Source organism: Phoenix dactylifera, unplaced genomic scaffold (genome assembly GCF_009389715.1).
Source record: "Phoenix dactylifera cultivar Barhee BC4 unplaced genomic scaffold, palm_55x_up_171113_PBpolish2nd_filt_p 000822F, whole genome shotgun sequence".
Taxonomy (NCBI): domain Eukaryota; kingdom Viridiplantae; phylum Streptophyta; class Magnoliopsida; order Arecales; family Arecaceae; genus Phoenix; species Phoenix dactylifera.
The window spans coordinates 75,123-95,206 of NW_024068189.1; the positions used below are offsets into that span (position 1 = coordinate 75,123).

General features: G+C 44.6%; 2 protein-coding genes across 2 annotated transcripts; both read left to right on the forward strand.

The window, feature by feature from the left end:
• Nucleotides 1-1,410: 1,410 nt before the first annotated feature.
• Nucleotides 1,411-7,501, forward strand: LOC120107314 (protein MIS12 homolog). The gene is made up of 7 exons (XM_039120542.1): nucleotides 1,411-1,615; nucleotides 1,702-1,756; nucleotides 2,917-3,036; nucleotides 4,945-5,040; nucleotides 5,131-5,269; nucleotides 6,893-7,027; nucleotides 7,119-7,501. Exons 1-7 carry the CDS (start codon nucleotides 1,494-1,496, stop codon nucleotides 7,175-7,177), a joined length of 726 nt encoding a protein of 241 aa, XP_038976470.1. The 5' UTR covers nucleotides 1,411-1,493; the 3' UTR covers nucleotides 7,178-7,501.
• A 63-nt stretch (nucleotides 7,502-7,564) lies between these two features.
• Nucleotides 7,565-10,163, forward strand: LOC113462451 (late embryogenesis abundant protein D-7-like). The gene is made up of 3 exons (XM_026802868.2): nucleotides 7,565-8,459; nucleotides 8,553-8,675; nucleotides 9,669-10,163. The coding sequence occupies exons 1-3, from the start codon at nucleotides 8,409-8,411 to the stop codon at nucleotides 9,750-9,752; spliced, it is 258 nt and encodes an 85-aa protein (XP_026658669.1). The 5' UTR covers nucleotides 7,565-8,408; the 3' UTR covers nucleotides 9,753-10,163.
• Nucleotides 10,164-20,084: the final 9,921 nt, after the last annotated feature.

A 20,084-nucleotide genomic window follows, 5' to 3' on the forward strand; every position in this document is an offset into this window, starting at 1 on the left:
GAGTTTAACAAGTAGGGACGGATGACAATTGCAAAGATACCCTCCAATGTTGAGCCAGTTAAACCTAGGTCCTAAATTTTTAAAAAATATAAATTAGCGATCAAAATTTAATTTTTGTTGCAACGTGATCTAACCATCTATGTAGATCTTAATACCATTAACATATTAAGTAAAAAAAATAAAAATATTCTTTCTTTAGAGAGACTGAATTACGACTTTCTTGCAAAAAAAAATTATTTTCTCTTTTTGCAAAATCATCATTGGATCACCTACCGTACATATATTAAAATACTTTGCACTCTATTATGCAAAAGACCCATCTCCTTCGTGCGTGACTATCTCGATCCCAAGTTATTTCTTCTTTTGACAAGACTAAGGCATCCAATGATGATGAGATCTGCCGACAAGTCCAACAATGACGAAAACTGCACCTGTTACTATCCTTTTTTTTCTTTCTATTTTTTCCTCCACTTAAGAGTATTGCTCATCTGGTCCGTGGCTCAAAGAAACAAGCCATCAGACATAGCTATTTCTTGTTCCCAATGTAGCAAAACCCAGGTCCAAGAATCACCACAATCTTCTCGAATAATCGTAAAGGCCGTTTGGCAGAATTATCTAGTACGGGAATAAAAATCTAATGTCAAATTACTATATTTGGAAAAAAATGAATGAAAAAGATGGTAAAATAAAAGATGGAATAACCATAAGGAACCGATTTACAACGATATAATCTATATTTTTTTTAAAAAAAATAGATAATGTTTTAATCCCAAGTTGATGATATTTATTAAAAAAATAATCATATATGCTCATATATTTTCATGATAAACTTGTTAAAATATTATGGTCAATCTCTTGTAATTATCATATAATATCTAACTATTTATTTAGTTAAAGATCAATGAGTTTTTTAATATTAAATTTATAGGATATATTTGATATTTATTTGTAGGGTTGTGACTCATGAATGCTAGGTAAGTTTAAGGGATAGCCATATGGCAATTTGACAATTATGATCCACAACATTAAATACTTGACCATGAAGTAATATCTCTTTACCAAACTTAGCTCAATTTTATACTTTACAAATCAAAAAATTGTGTTTTACTTAGATTCTTGAGAGGACCAAGTGAAACTTATACCAACATTGTAGGGCTAACTCTGGCTGTTTCTTTTGGCTCTTGATTCTTACCCAATACAAATTGGCGCCAATTACACTAAGAATTGGGGGAAATATGGGCTAGTAGTAGCTGACTCAAACCTCAACCAAGTCCAATACATAGCAGGTTAGCGTAACCCTTTTTCGGAGTCTCAAGTTTGGGTTGGGCTGGTTTCAACTTCCAAGATTTGAAAGTTTTTTTTTTATTTTTTTGGATCGCTTCACTTAACCGATCTGAAAAAACTCTCGATTCGGTCCGTGAATTTTAAAAAACACCTTTCGAGTTCCGCCTCTCTCCCCTCGGGAGGCGCAGCGGCAGCGGCAGCGGAGGCGGATGGAGGGAGGCGAGAGCGAGGCGGTGTTCGAGGCCTTCAATCTCAACCCCCAGCGTTTCATCAACGAAGTCCTCAATGCCGTCGATGACATGCTCGACGGCGCCTTCGATTTCTTCCTCCAGTTCCGTCTATCTCTTCCCCTTCCCATTCTCTTCTTTTTTTCGCGGATTGCCTCCTTGTTAGCTCTAATTCGCTGTTCTTTTGCAGGCAAGCGACTGTAATTACGGGTGGGGGCACCGAGAGGACCGAGGAATTAGCTCGGGTGAGATCTTTTGGTGCTCCATTTTTCGCTCTTCTTTTTCTTTGATTAAAACCCTATGTACGTCGTTCTGTCTGTTCCTTTGTTCTACGACGTTGATATAGATTTTTGATCAGTTAACGTAGTCTTTTTGGCTTAGCCGGAAGTGGGTTGCAATTTCTTCACTGATGCGAGTGAATTGAATAAACAAGGGTGGAAGAGGAGATATTGAAATCTTATTACTGCCAGAAAGATTATTATTATTTTTTGTTTCTTTTTCGCTTTAGTTTTGTGTTTGATGATGGTGTTGTTCAAAATCTAGTACTTGTTGACAAAGTCATGCAGTACTGCCAATGTGAAATTCATCTAGTCTGACGAATATTTAGGGAAGAAAGAAATGCACTGGTGATTTCAAGTTGGATTTTTGTTTATTGGTCCTCCTTTTGGTTTAGATGGGGTCGAGAAGGGTTTTAATTCAAGAGGACTGCGATTTGAAATTTCTGTGTTCCATAGGAATATGAAAATTACTTTTTTGGTAACACACAGGCACATATATTCTGGGAAAGTGCATTTGTTTGGTCCTTGGAATTATCTTGGTCAAGTCTAGAATTATTAAAGGAAGGGTCCTTGTTCTTATAGGATTCATAATTCTGAGCATAATGATGTTTTTTGCAATTCTGAAAGAGGGAAAATATGCTGTAATTGAAATCCACTTTGCAGATAATACTAAAATTTGTTTTCTCTGCTTCTCTTGTCTTCCATCCTCCTTTCTGCTCGATCTTTGTGCACTCTAGGATGATCAATTGTCTCTTTTGAAGTTGGAACATGGTTTTGTTGCTCGTGCTTAAGATTCAGCAAAATAATTAGAAAATGAGATATGAAATTATTTTGAGATCCAGATCTTCCCTGGAGGTCTAACTGAGGACTGGACTGTATCATATTAGAGAATGCACAGGCTACTAATGAAATTTGGCGCACACTAGTGATCCATCTATATACTATGCTGCACTAACATGTAAGCTTATTGTTTGACATGATCTAGCATTAGCTGAACTTTCATAAAAAAGTGTTTCCATTTGTTATGTTTGTGGGTGTCAATAGAAATGTTGTAGTTTGAAGTAACGAGCTTACAAGATTCTTTTGCTATTCCTGCTGATTACATTTAATTATCTTTTGTTTCGCAGGGTGTTTCTTCCCTTCGTCACTTGACACAAGCAGTTCTGGACAAGAGAATGGCCATGTGGGAGAAGTACTGCCTTCGACATTGTTTTGCTGTTCCCGAGGGATTTGTTTTGCCCAAAGCTGTAAGGTTCTTTTGATCAGATGGAGCAGTTACTTATTAGTATCATTCTAAAGTTAGCCTCCCATCTTTAATCTTTATTATGTAAGATTCATTTGTTGCTCATCATGAGTTATTAACATTGCTAGTGGTCATGCACTTGTAATGGTAAAATAGAAAATCATTTGTTTTCAACAGAAAAAAGACACTACCATTAAGAGTGAGTATTTTCATGCAAAAGAAAGAATCTTCTTTTTTACTTTCATTTTTTTGAAAACCATTGTATGGATTCCTGACCTCATTATGTTCATGGTAGTATATTTCTGTTACACATTGTAGCACTGATAGAACTGTATATTATAATCTAAAAAGTGGCAGAAACTGTGGACTGCAAGTTGCGTGGAACTTCTTTGATCAATTTATTGCCTGCACTTTATATCCAGTTGCAGGCATTTTGTTCTTTAGTGGCGTGTCCTTTTCTGGTCTGTGCTGAATGGCCTTCTTCTATTTGGAGATTCCTTCGTCATTCTGTGGTTCTAACTTCCATTCTCATTGCTTTACAAGCTTATGATATCAAGTGTGTTTCATTGCTTGTGTTGCTTTTTGTTTAAGATCTTCCATTCTGACCAAGAAAATCCCTTGTTTTCATCTTTGCTCAGTAATAATTCATCTCTTTATAGTCCTTGCCTCATTTCTTTAAGAGGCAAAAGAAGTGATAGTATAAATAAAATGAGCCCTAATGTACACTGACATGATTTTACGCACTGAAACAGCTAAACAATTACCTCTAGGACTTGTCTTTAAAATTTCAGTACATCTTTACCCATATGCTTCATGGCTGCTTTTAGGCCCTTAAGCCTGCAGGAGCATTTATTGGGTGCCTAGTTGCCAATGTCGCACCTGTGGTCATTGATTCTTATGAAGTGTCATTTACAGAATCAATACATGTTTGGTCTACAATATATATGCGTGTATTCATACAGTATATATGCATGCATGGATTCGTGTTTGTATACAAAAATACAAGCTTGCGCACATACAGCAACATGTATACTTTTTTTGATGTGTGTGTGTGTGTATATGTATGTATATGTGTATAGATGTATATATTCTAAATACATTCATATTACATGCACAAATACTTTTGTACATGCATTCAAATGTGTCTCCCCAGATTTTCTCTGTTTCTTAGTATATTATGTGGACTTACATACGTTATGTTTCTCACCATATTATGCTTAACTGTGTGCATCCGTGCATATGTTACCATAAATTGGCCTATAAAAATTGACCATCCCAATGTACGAGGCTCTCACCACTACAAGGTCTAGGGAGGGTTAGATATACACAGCCTTACCCCCCTTACATGTAGAGAGGTTGTTTCCATGTTTCAAGCTCATGATATCTAGGTTATAATGGTGTAACCTTATCATTGTGCCAAAGCCTACTTTCTACATAATGTAAGTTGGCCTATGCATAATGAAAGAAAGGAGGATCAAAACTTGTGCAAAATTTTAAACAAAATATACTTACATGGGATGGCAGCGAGATGCAAGTAGAAGCATATATGACAAACAGAATTGGTTGTCTTTCTTCAATATGAGACTAGAGGTGGGTGTGGCAGTTTAACTTTGAGTTCAATTGCCAGTGACGAACATATATTGATAAAATTGCGAATTGGGATTTATTGGATTTGAAGTTTGGAATTTATTGTAGAATGCTACAAAGTTTGAGGAAAATTATTTGTGGGGCTGTTTTGTATTCGATATTCTAATATTAGTGCTCAATATTAAAAGACAGTTAAGAGAACCCAATATTTAATATATTTTTGCTGGTTGTGGATTTTCCACCGCTTTATTTGAAGTAGAACTGGTGATCTTTCTTTCTATAATATTTGATCTAAAATACTTTTCCTGGTTTTTTTGCTTTCTAGAAAGAATCTTCTGGAGATAGTTTATCGATTCAAAAAGGGTTGTCTGATCCGGAGCTTGACGCTCAATTAGAATCTTTGAGAGAGAATCTTGCAGCTGTAAGCAGACTGCCATCTTTATGGCCTCAGCTATCTTTATAAATATCTTTTGGTTTCTTCCTAATCAAAGAGACAAACTTACTGCTTCAGGCTGGAAAGAAATCTGCAGAGTTGCACGAAGAGATGACCTTATTGGAGAAGCAGTCTACTCTTAGTTGTAGCTATGATGCATCTGTTGCTGATGCGCTGCAGCTGTTTGAGGAGAACCCTGTGCATGATATGTTTCAAGGTAATAAATAACATGATTTAATTAATTTATCTGGTAGCTTATCCTGCCGATTCTTTCTCTCTTTTTTTTTGTTCTTTTATGTATAATTATAATAGTCGCAGGAATGTTCTACCTAGAACAGCACATCTGCTCTGGAGACTCCTCGAAAATCAAATGCACACCACTTCCGAAGCACTCCCTTACTTCTTCTAAAAATATGTGCTTCCCCACATCCACATGTGCAGCTGCTTCCCAGTCTGGCAACTAAAATTATTATATATGAAAATTAATCTTCTTTAACTGTTCATATATGTTCAGAGATGATTTATGAAGGTGTTCTAAGATAGTATCATATTTTAAGATGTTTCAAAAGTATGGTGAAGTCATAGATATGTTCCTCGAGGAGTGTACATTTTTTCAAAGAATTTCTGATGGACCCTGCAGTACCTGGGATCGTGAGGTACAAACTGCTGTGTGATGTTTGATCTTAAGGCTGCTTTATGAAATGAGATGTCTTCATGACCCAAACATCAGTATCGAGGAAAAGAAAAAAAATGATTACATAGTCATATTTTAATAAAATAAAAGGATCTTTGCTAGAAAAATGACTTTGAGTCTAATGGATTTAATAGAGGAGGCAGCTAAAAGTTGGAGATGATGATAAAGGACTTGAGTAAGCTTTCTGTGCTCGAATATATATACCTGTATAGAAAGAAGAACTGAATATGAGTTAACAGATCACGTCTATTGATTATAGTTCTTATATAAAGCATGTATCTATCACATTAGGACTCTTAATTAGAATTCTTTGCTTTTTATAGTTCTAATATAAAGCTTTATTGATTATGGACTTACGTATTATGATTGCCCTCATAATTGTGCCTTATCTACCACCAATTTGAGGGTCTATAATTGGTGCTTCTTGAGTGCTCGATTTGTCACTCATAATCAAATTCCTCTCATATAAAAGTGGGGAAAAACTTATATAAAGCTTTTAGCTTTATACATGTCAGTGTTGGCAGAAAGCACCAAATCTTATAAATCTTGGGCAACATGAATTCTATTCAGCCAGTACTTTTACCATACCGTATCGATACCGAATAGGGACACAATACGGGGGGCGTATCAAGTTTTAATAAACGCTGACATCACAACATTGTGTGATTTAGTATGTCTAACCTTTTAAACAGATAGTTTAGTATTTAAGCAGCTACATAGCCTTTTTTAATCGTTAAGAGATAATCTCGTGATGCACTTTGAAACTGACTGTGTGAAATATTTGATGCTTCCTACTTTTACAACCTACTGAACTTGATTTAGCAGAAAGGATTTGATTGTATGAATTTGAAGTACGAGCCATTAAATTTCAAATGTTATTGGGGGCAGAAGTTGCAGTTCATGCCTTCTGAGCCAATGCAAGATCGATAGTAATGCATTAGCAGAATAAATTATATCATCATATGCAATTCTAGAGCTAAGATACCAGAGCAGGCCAAATAATTAAACATTCTGCATCATTGAGTTATTCTATATTAACCAATGTGTTACAGATTCAATGGCCCATCCTGCCTGCTTTCTTTTGTTATCTCCCATTCTTTGGTATATCAATAACCTTCTCATGGACCTTGGCATATCGTTTCACAGAGATAGGGAAAACAGCATTAGAATTGCATCATAAAATGGTCCAAGTGAAGATGAAGAGGTGGGAAGATATGGAACAAGCAAGGGTTGCAAAGATCCATAATTCCAGCAGAGAACAGCCCATGTTGCATGACACAGGTAATTTCCCCCTGTTTTGGTTAATTAACGATTGGAAACAGAAAAACTATCGAGTCATGAAATGCTATAAATTCACTGATATGGTTTGCAGGGATTTCTGCAAGGCTTGAAGATATTGAAGAAGTTTTAAGTATTTTGAGGAGCAAGTGATCGTGAATACTGGGGCTTTATCATAAAGCATAGTTTTCTCTATGTTGTGTTCGTATATCTGCTGGCGTGATTAATGCATGTTATTTTGTTTGGTGTGGCAATTTTATTGTGGCCTTTGGGAGCACGGTGTTAGTATTTCTGGTGGTTCGGTGATGTATTGCTGTTATACTTGTAATCCTATGACGGTTGTAATTAGGAAAGTTTTTCCTTTCTTCTCTTGTTATATTTGAGAGTAACTAAGAATTTCTTTTGAATCAGCAAGGCCACATCAGGTTCTTGCTTAAATGTTCATAAAAATGGTTTCTTATTTCGTTCATCTAGAAATCAGTGTGCAATTTTTCCCCTTAAGATTCTCTGATAGACAGTTCGTAGTCTCAAATTATTACTAACAGGTTTTGTTTCCAAATTACTTCAACAACAAGATGCGCAGCGTGGCTTTTTAAATAAAGTTTTCTAATTAATTAAAGTAATGAAAGTCTACTAAGAAATCAGTAATGAAAGTGGATTATTCTTTTCTTATCGCTACACAGTTATTCTCAGAACTAATTTCCAGGGAGGAAGATTTGTATGCATGCTGAGTAGGCAACCTGTCAAATAATAATCTCTCACAAATTTTTTGTAAACCAGACCAAGATGTAAACATGGAACCCATTTGTGAGTGCCCTATTGTGATATCAGACCATCTATCGAATTCGAGAGCCTTACTAAGTCGTGATTGATATGCTCTTATGCTGATAAATGTTCATACATGTGGGTGGATGAAATAGATATTTGATGGCACATGGTTGAAGAGGTTAAACACATGTAAATACTGAATAGCAAACAAGTAAAAATCAGGCAATTGCTGAGTTTGAAATCATACTTTCTTCTTTTTCTACGCTTAGGATTTCAATCCAGGCCTATAATACAACTGCCATGCAACCTGAGACAGAGCAGCAAGGTCTGCAGCCTCTCATGTAGCAGCTGACTTGGTTCACAACACATCAGAAGCCTGATGACCCGTTCCTAGCTCTCTCAATCCGACACATGTCACGTCTGAACAACATCAATGCCAAGTGTCATTCAAGTAATGGAACTCTGGCCTTTATATAACGAACAACAACCTAATTGGAGGAAGAGATGCAAGAAGAAGAGAGCAGTTTGTTTTGTGTGCAAGAGAAAGTAGCAGCAGAAGCAACTGAAGGTCCCATTTTCTGTCTGTAGTTATTCTTTGGAAAAGAAGAAGAAGAAGATGGCTTCGCAGCAGATGTTCAAGTCCGGGCAAGCTCGCGGAGAGGGCCAGGTGGGCGTTCTCCTCCTCCATGTGCCGCAGGGCGTATGCATGGGTTGCACTCTTGTAAGATCTGACCGTCAGTATTGCTGTTTTCTTGCACAGGCCAAGGCCGATCAGATGATGGATTCGGCGCAGAGCGCCGCCGATGCTGCCAGGTCCAAGGCATCACGGGCTGCACAATCCGCTCAGCAAAGCAAGGAACATGCCGGAGGCATGCTCCAACAGGTCACTAGATAAATACCTCCAATATGTTATTTGTTTGTTTGTTTGTTTGTTTATTATTGTCGCCATTGTTATCAGTTATCGGAATGTAAGGTTAAGTAAATTGTAATACAGGTTGTAAGAGATGTGAGTCCATCTGCCCAACTAATTTTTTGAGGGTCCATATTTATTTATGATATGAAACAACTCACAGCATGCATCTGTCTTATAGATACATTGAAAAAATTTCACTTGAATCATTTGATTCCTCCATAATCGATAAAATATATTATTTCAAACACAGGCTGTTGTGATCGAAATATATCTTGTCTTTATCATGAGTTATTTTCCTTGGTCATGCTTGCTGTTATTAAAATTTGGCATCTGTAATGCACTTACTGCAACAGGTGAATTCGGGAATCTCTTGCATGACTTCGGAGTTTTAATAGTGGAATAGATTTGGATATTAAGCAATGTTCTTCCATGACTCTCAGCTCCATTCGTTGTCACATCGGTCAGAAACTGGGGCAAGGAATATAGTGTTGTCTGATGAGGCATAGCATTTTGTTGGATGTACAAGGAAGGAGGAAAGGAAATTACTCTTATGTTTGGTTGGATGTGGAGAAAAGAAAATATTGATTTTCTTTCTGTTATCTGTATGAAGAAGAATTAAAAATTTGAAATATATATATATAAGAGAAAAGTTTCTTTTCTTTCACTCTAGTGGTGCACAGCAGTGCAATTGACACGAGCTCGATACTCTCCAATTCAGGTTGAACTCGAGAGGTCTAATTCTGCAATCACAACCAACTTCTGTTTGAAGTATATATACACTGATAATATCTAAACAGAGAGTATCTATGATGCTGCTGCATTTTTTTCTATCACATGTTCAAACTTCGCTCAAAAAAAAAGAATAAAAACAAAAAGTCATGACTTGGTAATTTTAAAATGAACAATTGAACATATATTTCCATCATGGTAGATCCAATTTTGGTGTTCTTATTTTGTCTACAGACCGGGGAGCAGGTGATGAACATGGCACAAGGTGCAATGGACAGCGTGAAGAACACCCTCGGAATAGGAGACAAGAAGTCTTGAAGGAAGCAATGGAAGTGTTCAAGCCCTCTCTTTCTCCTCCCTCTTTGTTTCTAGGATTTGCTCATTAGAATGTAGAGTAATTAGAAGGGACTATGACTCTACTTGTCACCTCTCTCTACTGCTGTTATTTTCTTTGCTGCATCCTTGTCTATGGGGATTGGAGGGTATTCTATGTTATGGTGCATTCTGCAGCTTTCCTATGTGCTATTTCGAAGATTATTTTGCAAGATGGAATAAAGCAACTGCATTATGAGATGCCATAGTTTGCTAATCAATTGTCTTTTGCATTTTTTTAATATCTATTTTGTTTTGTCGCAAAAAAAAAAATATATATCTGTGATTATTAGATATTTCTGTCCTTCAAAGAACAAATTATAGCGAGGGTGATAGGTATAAGCATATGGAAGTCCCATTTCGTCTGTAACTGCAGTGAGAGAGTTGAGTTAGAATCATGTAGAAAGGATTAAGTACTCAATTATACTAGTTTGAAATAATGATCTTTAAACAGAAAGAAAGCAAAAATCAACTCAAGGGGATCAGGGATGTGGATGCTCATCACCTTCCATTTAGTCTGGGAATTCGCCAGCTTTGGGAGGTCTGGGGATCGGGAAAACCCTAAAAGATGGCACCTTTGGAGGCTTCCCAAGGAGGAGGACAGATCTAAACGAACTCCAAAGAATCCGAAGGAACAGTGGATTTGGGTCGAGGAAAAAGACAGAAGAGAGCTCAAAGTGGGGGAAAAGGCGGAGAGAGATTTTGGGGAGGGATTCCAGAGAATGGCGTTGTCGAGGGATGATGCCTGTGGAGAAAAGGAATGGCGTTGACCTTTCGATTCCCGACAGCATATGACTGGATTCTGGGTGTGCCAGAGCCGTCTGTTTTGCTCGGAGGATCTTGTACTGATACGTTGTCCAACAACAAGGTCGGGGTCAAAGATTTCTTCTTTTTTTTTTTTTGCTTTTCCGCACGGAGTTTCAGGTTCAATGATTGTAATCCAAACTGATTCCATATATAATTCTTGTTTACTCAGATAAAATATAACAAAATAATAAAAAAAATATTGCAAGCAGACAATAATCGATGGCGGCTCCTTTCCCATCTGAAGTGATTGAATGGTGGGTCAGACTTTGCTCTTCCAATTCTGGCCCCGTCAGAATTTTTAGACGGGAAGAAAGAGAACGCAAGTTAAAGAACTTTGAGATACACGATCAAAATCCTTGTGGACTCAGTTTGATTCATGAGAAGGGAAGAAAAAAATATGGTGTTATATTTTTATAAAAGAGAGATAAAAGATAATTTTTATAAAAATAAATATTTTATATTTCATGAAAAAAAATTCATACCGATCGTGAAAAAGCCATTATCCTAAGAGCTAGAAACCACTACAAGAAAATTCATCTTTCCCGACGCTTTTTATAATCTTTACCGACGCTTATAAGCGTCGGCTAAAGTTCCCGCGACGCAAATAGAAGCGTCGCAAAAGCGTCGGCGATATCAGAGTGGCAAAAGTTTTTGCCGACGCTAAGAGAAAGCGTCGGCAAAAAAGGGTCGGTAAAACCCCATTTTCTTGTAGTGAACTATGGTAATTCTTTTACCAAAATTATCTTTAAACCATCATAATCTTCTTAATAGTTATTTTTAATGGTTGATCTTAACTATAAAACTATACTATTAAAAATTAGATTTTTTTTTGCATGCATACCTTACAAAATATATAAAATTGTATAAACATGTATACCTTCATAAAATATTTATTTTGCATATATACCTTTTTGTATTTTTTTATATATGTACCTATACCATCTAATGCGTTAAAAAAATAATTTAAAATTAAAATGACTAAGATACTCTTATGGGCAGACATGCAAAAAGAAAATTTTATATGGATATACATGCAAATAGTAATTTTGCAAAGGTATTCAGGCAATTATGCATATTTAGATGGATATACACTTAAATTTTTTAATAAAAATGATCAAAATTTAGTAAAAATAATTTATTGATAAAAAGATAATAAAAAAAGATTAAATCATGTTAATATCAACTCTTAAGAATAAATTATTTTGCTTTTATGAAATTTTTGCCTCAAAAATAAACAACAACTCAATATTTACAAATCACTAAAAAAATATTTTACCAATCTAAGCATCTATAATTAATTTAAATTTGATATATTTTAATCTTTTAAAAATAATGAAGAATATGTAGATGTCATAGATTCAATAATGATAATTATATCAAAATTAAATGGAGAATAGCATTACCAAAACGATCACCTAATATTCTAATTTGATCGAGTTAAGATTTTAGAAAAGAAAATTGACAATGTGACTTGATCTTTTTTTAATTTGTCGATCCAATTGAATCATAAAAGACTTGGTAAATTTCAGCAGAGTTTTATTTTTTTAATAGATCTTTTGAATATATACCTTTCTAAATATGAAAAATTCCATGAATATACTCTCGTAAAGTTGTTATTTGCATGTACACCCTTATAACCTATTTTTGCGTATCTACCCACAAGGGTATTTCAATCATTTTAATTTTAAGCCGTTATTTTTTAACAACGTTAAATAGCACTGGTACATATGCAAAAAAGGAAAAAAAGATATATATGTAAATAGTAATTTTGCGAGGATATTTATGCAATTTTATATATTTAAGGGAATATACATGTAAAATATCCTAAAAATTACTATAATATAAAGAAGTTGTAGTAATTTTAATATAAAAATATATTGATAACTGTTACGGGGGAAATAAGCCGCCATGCCCCACGTGACCGGCACGCGCGCCCAGGAAGACTACGGCTGCCCTTTGATCCAGCGCTCCGACCCCAAGTCAGACATCCTCGGCTCCGCAGCCCGACCCCGAGTCGGCTGCCCTTTGATCCAGCAATCCGACCCCGAGTCGGATATCCTCGGCTCCGCAGCCCGACCCCGAGTCGGCTGCCCTTTGATCCAGCAATCCGACCCCGAGTCGGATATCCTCGGCTCCGCAGCCCGACCCCGAGTCGGCTGCCCCTTGATCCAGCGCTCCGACCCCGAGTCGGAGATCTCTTGATAACGACAGGCTATTCCCCAGAGGCACGCCGCGGCCTCCTGCTCCACTACTCCCTGCAACGGCCGTATCCGATGCTGCTCCACGATCTCCTGCATCAGCCGTACAAAGCGGAGCCCCACTATGCCCTAACGTGGCCGTACCCGGTGCTGCTCCACGACGCCCTGTAACGGCCATGTCAGTGGCCACACCATCGTGCCCCACGATAACGAACCCCCCTGAGAGACCCCCCAGCCAGGTATATATGCGGCTGGGGGGAGAAAGGGGGGAGGTGAGCAATATCTCCCAGAGCACTCTCTTACTTGCGATTATCACCTCTCCTCCTCCTCCAATCTCCTCTGACTTGACCGTCGGAGGGCCATCACCACCCTGGTGGTGGTGCAAGGCTTGTTTGCAGGTTTCTTGGCGGAAGGTGGAGCGCAGCCAACGCCAACCAAGACAACTCAGACGGAACCCCGTTCACACCGCAGTGCCAATCGTTCACGGTTTGGACCACCAGCAACAGTTGGCGCTAGAGGAAGGGCACCGAATCTTAGAACGGTCGTAATGGCACGGCGAGGTGGTCGTGGAGCTTCCAATGCTTCCGGTCGCGGAGCCTCTCGCGCCTCCGGCCGAGAGGCTGCTGCGTCCCCAACGCACTCTCAGCAGCACTCCACCGCCCCTTCTCCCATTCAGACGGTCGAAGCTGCTCAGTTCGACCAGCTAGCCCAGCAGGTTCGCACCCTCGCGGAGGCAGTGCAGAATCTGCAGGGTGTGATCTCTCGGGTGCCGCAACGGGCTCAGGAGCCGCTGCCCCCCGAGCACTCGCCTCTTCCTCACAACCCGCGCTCCTTCCTCTCCCATGGAGAGGAGCGCCGGCGCGAGGAGGATTCTCGAGTACGGTCCATTCTGCCAGGACCTTCTCATCGGAGCTGTGCGGGGTACGAGAGGCGGACCCGGGCGCGTTCTCAGACACCCCGGTCCTCGAGGGGCCCGCACTCCAGTCGGTCCCCTTCGCGCCGCTCCTTGTCCCCCACCCACCGGTCGCGCTCTCTGGACCGGCGGGTGGACGATCTCCACAGACAACTCCAGGTCCTGAAGGGCCACTCCAAAGATCCCTTCGCTGACTTGGAGATCTCCTCCCAGCCGGCGCTTGCCTCGAGGATCCTGCGGACCCCGAACCCGCCGGGGTTCAAAATGCCGGCGATCGAACCCTACGACGGGGCGGCGGACCCGCGGGACCACGTGGAGAGTTTCAGGACTCTTATGCTCCTCCATGGAGCATCGGATCCGCTCCTCTGCAAGGCCTTCCCGGCGACCCTCCGTGGCCCGGCAAGGGCATGGTTCGCCGGCCTAGAGGCTAACTCCATCCAGTCCTTCGACCAGTTCACCCGCTTCTTCATCAGCCATTTCGCCGTTAGTAGCAGGCGGCGACTGGTCTCCGACTCCCTCTTTGATGTCCGGCAAAACGAGGGAGAAAGCCTGCGGGATTATCTCACCCGCTTCAACAAGGCTACACTGGAGGTCCGGAACCTGAGCCAGGAAGTGGCTCTCTCAGCCCTGAAGCGTGGCTTCCGGAAGGGCAGACTCACCTTCTCCCTGGACAAACGCCTGCCGCGGAGCTTCCCGGAGCTGTTATCTCGGGCAAACCAGTATGCAGACGCCGAGGAGGCAGCATCCCACCGGAACAAGGAGGCCGCCGAGGCCCCTCTAAAGCCCGGGAAGAAAAGGCGAAAAGAGGCACCCCAGAGGAGGAGCCCGACGCCTCAACGCCGGCGCAGAAGCCCGTCACCAGCAAGGAACCACGGCGCCACACGCCCTCGTTCTCCGCACCGACGCTTCAACCGGTACACCCCACTCCTGGCCCCCCGGGCCCAGATCCTCATGGAGGTCAAGGGGCGGGAGGACCTCCCGGTCCCGAGGCAGATGAAGAAGATCCCTGGGAGGAGGCCTTCTCGGGCGTACTGTGAGTACCACCGAGACCACGGCCACGATACCGAAGACTGCTTCCAGCTTCGGGACGAGATCGAGGCTCTCATTCGCCGAGGGCGTCTCGGTCGATATGTAAACGACCGACGTCCCCCGGCAGGCCCGCGTCCGGTCGACCCGGCCCCTCAGGAGCCTCGGGAGCAGAATCGACCCATTGCGGGAGTGATCCACACCATCACTGGGGGCTGCTCTCGGCCCGTGAGGAACGCAGGGGGCTCGGCGGAAGCATCAGGAGTGGCCGTCGCGAAGAGGCAGCGGGTCGGAAATGTAATCACTTTTTGCGATGAAGATGTAAAGGGGGTTCAGACTCCCCACGATGACGCCATGGTGATCTCTCTCACTATGGCGAACTATGATGTAAGGCGTGTTCTTGTGGATAGTGGAAGCTCAGCTGATATTTTGTATTACGAGGCCTTCCAAAAGATGAGCTTGTCCCGACAATTGTTGCACAAAACATCCACCCCCCTCATAGGATTCACTGGAGACGCTATCTCGGCCGAAGGTGTCATTGAGCTGCCTGTGACTGCGGGCGTTGCACCCGCAGAAGCCACGGTGCGACTCGGGTTCTTGGTCGTCCGTGTCCCCTCGGCCTACAACGCTATCCTCGGACGACCCGGACTGAACGCCCTTCGCGCGGTGGTTTCTACCTACCATTTGCTCATGCGGTTCCCCACGGCGGCCGGGATTGGAGAGGTCCGAGGTGACCAACCAACCGCACGGCAGTGTTTCCTAGCAACTCTCAAAGGGAAGAAGCCCATGGAGGCCCTAAGCGTCGAGTCCCTTGACGCCAGAGACGAAGTGGCCTTGCGGCACGGGGAGCCGGCCGAGGGCGTAATCGAAGTTCCCCTCGAAGAAGGCCGCCCGGACCGCACGGTCCGGGTCGGTGCCAACCTCGACTTGGAAGCTCGGCTCCGGTTAGTGGAATTCCTCCGAGCCAATGTTGATGTGTTTGCCTGGTCGGCGGCCGATGTACCTGGGATCGACCCGGAGGTCATTTCTCACGCCCTCAACGTCGACCCGACCCACCGACCAGTAAAGCAAAAGAAGAGACACTGTGCCCCGGATCGGATCCGGGTGGTCGACCAGGAGGTAGACAAACTCTTGGAGGCAGGTTTCATAAGGGAAGTGAGCTACCCCGAGTGGCTGGCAAACGTCGTACTTGTCCGGAAGGCGAGCGGGAAGTGGAGGATGTGCGTCGACTACACCGACCTGAACAAGGCGTGCCCCAAGGATAGCTTTCCGCTCCCGCGAATAGACCAACTGGTCGACGCGACTTCCGGATATCAGCTGCTGTCTTTCATGGACGCCTTCTCCGGCTACAACCAAATAATGATGGCTCCACAGGACGAGGAGAAAACGGCCTTCATAACAGACAGGGGGCTGTACTGTTACAAGGTAATGCCCTTCGGTCTGAAGAACGCTGGCGCTACTTACCAGCGCCTCGTCAATAAAATCTTCAAGGAGCAGATCGGCCGGAACATGGAGGTGTACGTGGACGATATGCTGGTAAAGAGCCGCCATGCGGATCAGCACATTGCGGATCTGGAGGAGACCTTCGCCACCTTGCGGAAGTTTCGTATGAAGCTAAACCCAGCGAAGTGCGCCTTTGGTGCTTCGGCCGGGAGGTTCCTCGGCTTCATTGTCAACCAGCGGGGGATCGAGGCCAACCCGGACAAAATCAAGGCCATCCAAGATATGTCCCCTCCGACCAAAGTGAAGGAGGTTCAGGAGCTCGCTGGGAGGGTCGCCGCGCTCGGACGATTTGTGGCAAAATCGGCCGAACGCTGCCAACCGTTCTTCAAGGTGTTGAAGCGCCCGAAAGACTTCCTCTGGACGGCTGAATGTCAAGTGGCGTTCGACCAGCTCAAGGAGTACATGGCGTCTCCTCCCCTGCTGTCCAAGCCGCAAGAGGGGGAGATGCTCTACCTTTACCTGGCGGTCTCCCCAACCGCAGTTAGCGCAGTACTGGTTCGGAAAGAGGCAAAACTTCAGAAGCCCGTGTACTACACCAGCCGAGTCCTCCGGGATGCCGAGACGTGGTACACGAAGGCTGAAAAGATCGCCTTCGCGCTGCTGACTGCGACCAGGAGGCTTCGCCCCTATTTCCAGGCTCATTCTGTCACCCTTTTGACCGATCAACCACTGCGGCAGATCCTCAGCAATCCTGAGAATGCGGGACGGCTGGTGAAGTGGGCAGTAGAACTTGGTGAGTTCGACATCCGCTACCAGCCCCGGCCCGCCATCAAGGCCCAGGTGCTCGCGGACTTTCTCGCTGAGTGCACTGTGCAGGAGACGGAACCTAGGCCGCCAGAAACACCCAGCCTCGATCTCCCGATCTGGACGCTCCACATTGACGGGTCGTCGAACCCTGAAGGTGGAGGGGCTGGGCTGGTCCTTACCAATCCCGATGGAGTGATAGCCGAGTATGCCTTGAGGTTCGGATTTCCAGTGACCAACAATGAGGCGGAGTACGAGGCCCTAGTCACGGGACTCAAACTCGCCAAGGAGCTCGGCATCCGGCGTCTGAAGGTCTTCACCGACTCCCAGCTGGTGGTCGGGCAGGTTCGAGGGGAGTTCGAGGCACGGAGCCCGACCATGCAGAGCTACGTCCGGAAGGTGCAAGCACTCATTCCCGACCTCGGCAGTATTGACATTCAGCAGGTCCCAAGGAGCGAAAATGCTAGGGCCGACAGGTTGTCCCGCTTGGTGGGCGCTGAGGCACACAACTTGTCAAGGGCGATATACCTGAAGACCCTAGATGCCCCGAGCATCGGCGAGGCTGAAGCGGTAATGGCAATTGATCCGGAACCATCTTGGATGGACCCGCTTGTAGCTTACCTCGCCGAAGGGATCCTCCCCGAAGATGAAGATCAAGCTCGGCGACTTGTTATGAAGTCCGCCCACTACGTACTCTACGAAGGGAGGCTGTATCGGACCTCGTTCACCGCCCCCCTCTTAAGGTGCCTCCGCCCTTCGGAAGCGGCTTACGCCCTCAGCGAAGTCCACGAAGGCATCTGCGGATCGCACCTGGGGGCTAGGTCCCTGGCACATAAGATCATGAGGCAAGGCTACTATTGGCCGACCTTATTGGAAGACTCAAAGGATCACGTACGGAAATGCGACGCCTGCCAGCGCCACGCCAACATCCAGAGAGTCCCCTCTGTTCCCTTGGCGCCAATCACCGCCCCCTGGCCCTTTGCACAGTGGGGAATGGATATCCTCGGACCATTCCCCATCGCTTCGGCCCAGCGGAAATTTTTGATTGTCGCCATCGACTACTTCACCAAGTGGGTGGAGGCAGAGCCACTGGCCACCATCACGGAGGCGCAAGTCCGGAAGTTCGTAAAGAAGAACATCATCGTCCGATTTGGGGTACCTCGGGTCCTCATCTCGGATAACGGTCGACAGTTTGATAACAAGCATTTCCGAGACTTCTGCGAGGAGTTCGGGATCGAACATCGGTTCACGTCCGTGTCGCATCCCCAAACCAACGGCGAGGCCGAGGTCACAAATCGGACAATCCTCCAAGGTATCAAAGCGCGGGTCGGACGGACGGGGCAAGCTTGGGTCGAGGAACTCGAGAATGTCCTTTGGGCGTATCGGACCACGCATCGGACTCCTACCGGGGAGACGCCTTTCAGCCTAACCTATGGCACGGAAGCCGTTGTCCCCGTAGAGCTCGGACTTCCCTCACCTCGGGTAGCCGCACACCGACCCGAGGCCAACTCGGAGCAACTCCGAGGGAACCTGGATCTCTTGGAAGAAGCAAGGGAAATGGCGCAGGTTCGGATGGCAATGTATCAGCGGAGGGTGGCCCGATATTACAACTCCAAAGTCCGACCGAAGCTTTTCAGAATTGGAGATCTGGTGCTGAGGTGAGCTAAGGCATCTCAACCTACGGAAGGAGGGAAGCTAGCGCCGAATTGGGAAGGCCCGTATAAAGTTCGTTGGGTAAACCGACCTGGCTCCTACCAGTTGGAAGCCCTAGACGGCCGAGAAATCCCAAGGGGCTGGAATTCCGCTAACCTGCGGATGTATTACCAGTAGAACAACAAGGCCAGAAAGACAATTTGAAAAGGTGCAACACTTTTTCATTTCAATAATTTCTGGTTACAATGGCGTGCTCGTGTGATTACAAGGAATTCCCAGAGGGGAATTAGGGAGTAAAGAAAGCAAAGAAGAGGTGGAGAATCTGTGGAGCTGAGGACCGAGGATCCCAAACCCTCAACCCAAAGCAGCTGCAATCCCACCGGAAGTGGGTGCTTCTAACCGGAGGCGCCATCCAGCACCTCACCAAAAAGACGAGGAGCCGCCGCAGAAGAAGCTCCCGCTGCCCCCAGGGGAACGCCGCCTCCAAAGGATATTCCCATCCTCCCCAGTGGTAGGAAAGAGAAGGAATACGAGGGGGAAGAGCATATGGAGGCGCGGTCCCGGACTGAGCGTCTGGTGCAGAGCTCAATCGGGAGGCTGAACTTCAAGGAGGGGAGATGTGATCCCGGATGAAACGCCTAGAGCGGAGCTCCGCCGGGAAGACCCTCCTTGTTGATCCCAGATGAAACGGCTAGTTGGCTGAAGTCGCAAGGGGAGCGTCTCCCCTTTCCTTCAACAGGAGTCTCTCAGTCATATGCCAAGGAGGAGGTCCGCGATCCATGGCAACCTGAACAGCTCCGGCTTGGCAAACTCCATCGTACCTGCACCTGTATTTATAGCCAAACTGCGGCCCCCTGGTCGTTCCGATGCGGGTGGCTCCAATAAATGCAGGCGCATTGAAACCGGAGTCGTTCCGACTCCCGAGGCGTATCTCCCCGCGATTTCCTAAGCGTCATTCTCCTTAAACCGCATTCTTTGTGCAGGACAATCCGGGTGTCATGTACCCCTAGGTCCACATATCTCCGCTCGCGCCCAGGCCGTATCCTCCTCGAAGAACCCGCGTATCGCGGCCGCTCAACTAACACTCCTCGCAAGCTGCAGCTGGTGATCCGATTTCCCAGGTAACGCATTAATTAGCGTTTAATGCCCTTCTCGTGTTCCCCCAGGCAACGCTTAGAGAAAAGGAGAAACATGATCGCGGCTGGCCACGGAGAAACCCCGTCGGGCAGCGAGCGACAAGCGCACGACCAGCGAGCGGAATTTCCCGAGGCACGGCCCTCGGATGCCTGGCTAGCCCGATGATCATCCCGGGAGCAGACTAGCCGGAAGCCCCGACCGGTCGCCTCGGCTTGCGCCAGCCTTGGCCGACCAACGAGTGGAATGCCCTGAGGCTCGGCCCTCGGATGCCAGGCTAACCCGACGATCATCCCGGGA

What these genes read in the sequence shown, in the direction of transcription:
- LOC120107314 (XM_039120542.1), top strand. Translation starts at nt 1,494, where the DNA reads ATGGAGGGAGGCGAGAGCGAGGCGGTGTTCGAGGCCTTCAATCTCAAC. An exon ending in GGACCGAGGAATTAGCTCGG is followed by an intron (nt 1,757 to 2,916) that starts GTGAGATCTTTT and finishes TTTGTTTCGCAG; the next exon opens with GGTGTTTCTTCCCTTCGTCA. An exon ending in TGTGCATGATATGTTTCAAG is followed by an intron (nt 5,270 to 6,892) that starts GTAATAAATAAC and finishes ATCGTTTCACAG; the next exon opens with AGATAGGGAAAACAGCATTA.
- LOC113462451 (XM_026802868.2), top strand. Translation starts at nt 8,409, where the DNA reads ATGGCTTCGCAGCAGATGTTCAAGTCCGGGCAAGCTCGCGGAGAGGGC. An exon ending in AAGCTCGCGGAGAGGGCCAG is followed by an intron (nt 8,460 to 8,552) that starts GTGGGCGTTCTC and finishes TTTCTTGCACAG; the next exon opens with GCCAAGGCCGATCAGATGAT. An exon ending in CCGGAGGCATGCTCCAACAG is followed by an intron (nt 8,676 to 9,668) that starts GTCACTAGATAA and finishes TTTTGTCTACAG; the next exon opens with ACCGGGGAGCAGGTGATGAA.